The sequence below is a fragment of the Phaethon lepturus genome, unplaced genomic scaffold (assembly GCF_000687285.1).
Source record: "Phaethon lepturus isolate BGI_N335 unplaced genomic scaffold, ASM68728v1 scaffold17467, whole genome shotgun sequence".
NCBI lineage: Eukaryota > Metazoa > Chordata > Aves > Phaethontiformes > Phaethontidae > Phaethon > Phaethon lepturus.
The window spans coordinates 1,238-5,317 of record NW_010552687.1 but is presented as its reverse complement, the minus strand read 5'-3'; the positions used below and the strand labels follow the sequence as shown (position 1 = coordinate 5,317).

Below are 4,080 nucleotides of genomic sequence, written 5' to 3'. Positions count from 1 at the left end.
ACTCTTTCCATATATTCTGTTGGAATTTTGTCTTTCTTAGCTGCTTACCATTTGCTCTTTTTAGTGCTAAATTATTCTATCCTCCCAGTCTCTATCTCCTAACCTCAAGTATGTTTCTCCACTCCTTTTCCCCGTAAAGTTAATTAACACCACTAACCTCTTACAAGTACTCTGTTCCCATGAATTCTAATTCTCCTCTATCCTCTAGTGCTCCAGCACCTGCTTTCTATTTATTAAACTCAAACACATCGTCTGGAACTTTACTATTGTGTTCAGAAAGAATTTTGCTTAAGATTGGTACTTTTTAAAAAAAAAAAAAAGCAGCACCACAATCTCCAGGTGCTGAACAGAGTAATACTGGGATATGTAAGTGACATCTTTGCCCCATGTCCCATTGCATAGTCTGAGTATCTGATAGTAATATTGTTGGTGATGCTGAATGCAGCAGGTACTTATTTTCTGATCTCCCAAATCAGCATGAAAATTACCTTCTTAAACTTTATTCCAGAATGATCACTTCAATCCATCACAAAACCACATATATCTGAACCACAGATGAGGGAGTATTAAATTACTACTTCCCTATCTTAACCAGGGCAAGGAAAATTCCAGTATGAATATTAAGGTCTATAAAAACAGTGGCAACACACTCACACCATGTGATTTCTAGGAGGCTCTTGAACGTATTCCTTATTTTTTGCCACCACCATACTCTTACAGTGTTTGTACCAGAAGAAGGTATCAACTAGCAAAAGGGATTTAATGTTTAGGCAGATTTTCTAGGTATTGGGAATCTCTTGTGAATCATGTCACACCATTTAGTAGTACTTATATTTTCAAGAGGCTTGTTTAATATTATTCTTTTTCTCAGCTACAGACTTAAAACACAGACTTCAAACAATTCTGAAAGTTACAAAGTGTGACTCTCATCTACGTTGAACTCATGAAATTCTCTAACTGGTGTGCCACAAGCAGCACACACTGAACTGTTCTGTTTTCAGTAGTGCTCCATATGCACAAATTTATCCTCATAGATCTCTTTGCATGACTGGAGACTGGGTGATAATTTGCATACCTTAGCAAGGCCAGTGGAATGCATACCTATTCGAGACATAGCGTAACTATCCAGCACGTACACAAGTTCATATTTTCCTCCTACAGTTCCAGAGACGGCATAGTGAGTTCCATAATCTTCTAGGAATTTGAAATATTCCCCCTTATCATATTCAGCAGGCAGAAAGTTCAGATCATCAAGGAAACTATCTGTGAGATGGACATCACGACTCCGCATTTGGAATCTTCCCAGCTGAATCTTTCCTTTTACATACAGAAAGGTTTGGTTCTGAATGCAAAGAGAATAAAGCAGATGAGAGTGCCATTCTGTTATGCAGCACAGCAGGAGAATCTCTTTTGTTTTACTTCCAAAGAAACTGCAGCACTTTTAAACATGTTATTCAATCTAGAGTTTTGGAAGAGGAACAAACTTTGTAAATTCAAATTAAATACTCTCCAATTTAAACTGAAGAAGCAGCAAGAGATTTAGATCATTTCAGTTCTTCCAGTTTTGCAGAACTCTCCCCTTACTAATTTCAGCAAGCTCTTTGTGATCTATTTGACAACAAGGTCTCTCTTTAAGGACAGTATCTACTGAAAGTGCCTTTCTGACTTTCATGACATTGAAAAGTAATTCCATACGGCTTGCCAGATAACTGAAGCTGCCCACTGAAGTCAGCTGCAGTTTTGTCTTTGTTTATAGTCAGGGCAGAACTAAGTTCTCTCTTTTTTTGGATCACTTCTCTGTTATTCTCAGACTGTCAGAAGGAAGTGCACAGCTCCAATTAAAAACAAAAACAACTCCCAAAATAACATAATAAAATGAAAATTAATCAGGAAAAAATCCCTTTGAGGCATTTGACCCATACATACGTTCTAACTCTAGGTTTAGTGACTACTTTTTTTCATAAATTACACTGCAGATGGTTTTATATCATAATCTAAACTAGGACCTAGCTGCTGCCAGTAACATATGACAACTTGTGAAATAGTTGCACTTAAGACTCTAAGCAAACATGTGCCTTCCAACCCCCATTATTATCTACAGTACTTATGTGACTCCCTTAACAGTAATGCCTAACAGGAGCTATGTAGAAAGGATTTAGCAACTGACCATCACATTAGCTGGCTCCATTTAAAGGATCTTAAACTGCTGACTCACATGCTGCTTAGGACTGGCAGAAATCTTCAGGCATCTAAATCTCTGTGAGGAAATCTTTGTAGGTGCAAATATTCCTGCCATCCAGCATGTACAAAATCCCTTACTCTGCTGGTGTCCCAAGGATACTCCTGGCTTTAACTTGCAGGTGAGCCCTGGAGGGTTCTCTACCAGGGACTGCCACTCCACTAAACTGCCGCAACGTGAGTTTACACTGATAGACCTTTGCCTTTCACAGAGCAAAACTCATTTTCTGAACTGATCTCTGAGCAAGAATTTGAGGCCAAAACTCCTATCACAAGCCACTAGATCATGAGCAGTCTGCAATATACCCTGAGATACAGAATTTGATCTTCTGCGTCTGTGGAGATGAATGCTTTGAGATTTAAATGGTCCGATTCCATCCCAAGAAAGTCAGTGCTGAATATCAGCTTCTCTTTATAGTACAGACCTATCTCTTGAGCATTATTTTAATTAATCAGTTATAAAAGTTATCTTCATTTTCCTTTATATACATTTGATCTCCAGTGCTCTGAAGGGGTCCTAGACAACAAGGGTGACAAGAAACTTGAAAGATTGAATTAGTCGAGGCAGATGTATTCTTCCTTGCATGTGGTGGATTAGGCCATAGTGTCTAGCATGTCTAGTGACCTCACTAGATGTTAAGACTGCTTCTTTAAGAGTAAATGAAATGGAATAGGACCTTTCCTCTGTCTCAAAGGGCTGGTAGAGTGGTATAGCTTATGCGCAACTCCAGCATAGGCTTGCTTCTCCAGACTGTCTACTGGGAACATTCCTTTCAGACATGCTGCAGGGGACCACAGGATGAGCATTGCTTATGAGAGCATGAGAGCTGGCACAGACCAAAATCACGGCAGCAGTGTGCTCGTAAAACTACAGATTATTGTGTGCCAGTGCTAATGCCCGTGCGTGCCTCTTAGCCTAGGCTAGTTTATTAGCACAGACATACTTGAATGGCTGAGATCTGATCTTTCAGTTATTATTCTACGTCTATTTTGAGTTTACCTAGTGTAGGCCTACTCAGTGGCAATTTTTATTCCAGGACCTGACCTAATTTTCCACACTGCACTAGATCAGACCTGCTCTCTAATCAAGATGAGATCAGGGATCTTTGGGTCTTTCTAACGTCAAACCCCTTTTGAAGATGACTAGTTTCTAGTCAAGGGTAAACAGTGGGAAGATGAAGCTACATTTGGTTACAGTTTGGCCAACTCTGAAATCTTAACCCTAGTATTGCCAGTTTTTAACTTTTGTGAATAAATTACAGAAAACCAGCATGCAACTAGAATATTTAGAAAGATTAATATTGTGTTATTCTAACACTGTAAATTTTACTGTTTGTAAAATAGTTACAGTAAATGCTTTAGCTTGGTTAAACTTACCCTTTCTGTGGAGCTTTTCAGGATAGAACTTAAACTCGAATTCTTGCTATAGTGATACTTGAAATTTCCTTCTGAACCATTTTTGTTACTTCCTTCAGTTGGTGTGTATTTCAGGGACAGGTCAGCATTAAAGTATTTTTGCTTTTCTATGTAAACCTCTCGTAACATTTTTACACGATCATGATAGAACACAGATGTGAAGGTTTTGTCTGCTTTCGTCTTAGAAAAGAGAAGGAAAAGGTTGTATGAGAAAACAAAACAGGCAGTAATAGAAAAATCAATGTAGCACTTTAAAGTTATATGTCTTACGTAGCTTAGCAATACATTTTCTTACAGCTGTTTTTCCTTTTAAAATAAAACAAATGGAAATACCACCCCCTCTCCAAACGACCTCATCTGGATCAGCTCAGTGGTTTAAAACTAAACAGAAAACTACAGTGACGATATTTCAGTGGGTGTTAAATC

The 4,080-nt window shown here is 38.4% G+C and overlaps 1 protein-coding gene across 1 annotated transcript in view; it reads right to left on the bottom strand.

The window, feature by feature from the left end:
- Positions 1-3,834, bottom strand: part of C9 (complement component 9) — a gene marked incomplete at its 5' end in the record, with an annotated part of 7,904 nt that extends 4,070 nt beyond the window's left edge. The window contains 2 exons of the mRNA XM_010291296.1: positions 1,102-1,342; positions 3,616-3,834. Coding sequence (XP_010289598.1) covers positions 1,102-1,342; positions 3,616-3,834 — 460 coding nt within the window. The remainder of the gene's footprint in view (positions 1-1,101; positions 1,343-3,615) is intronic.
- Positions 3,835-4,080: the final 246 nt, after the last annotated feature.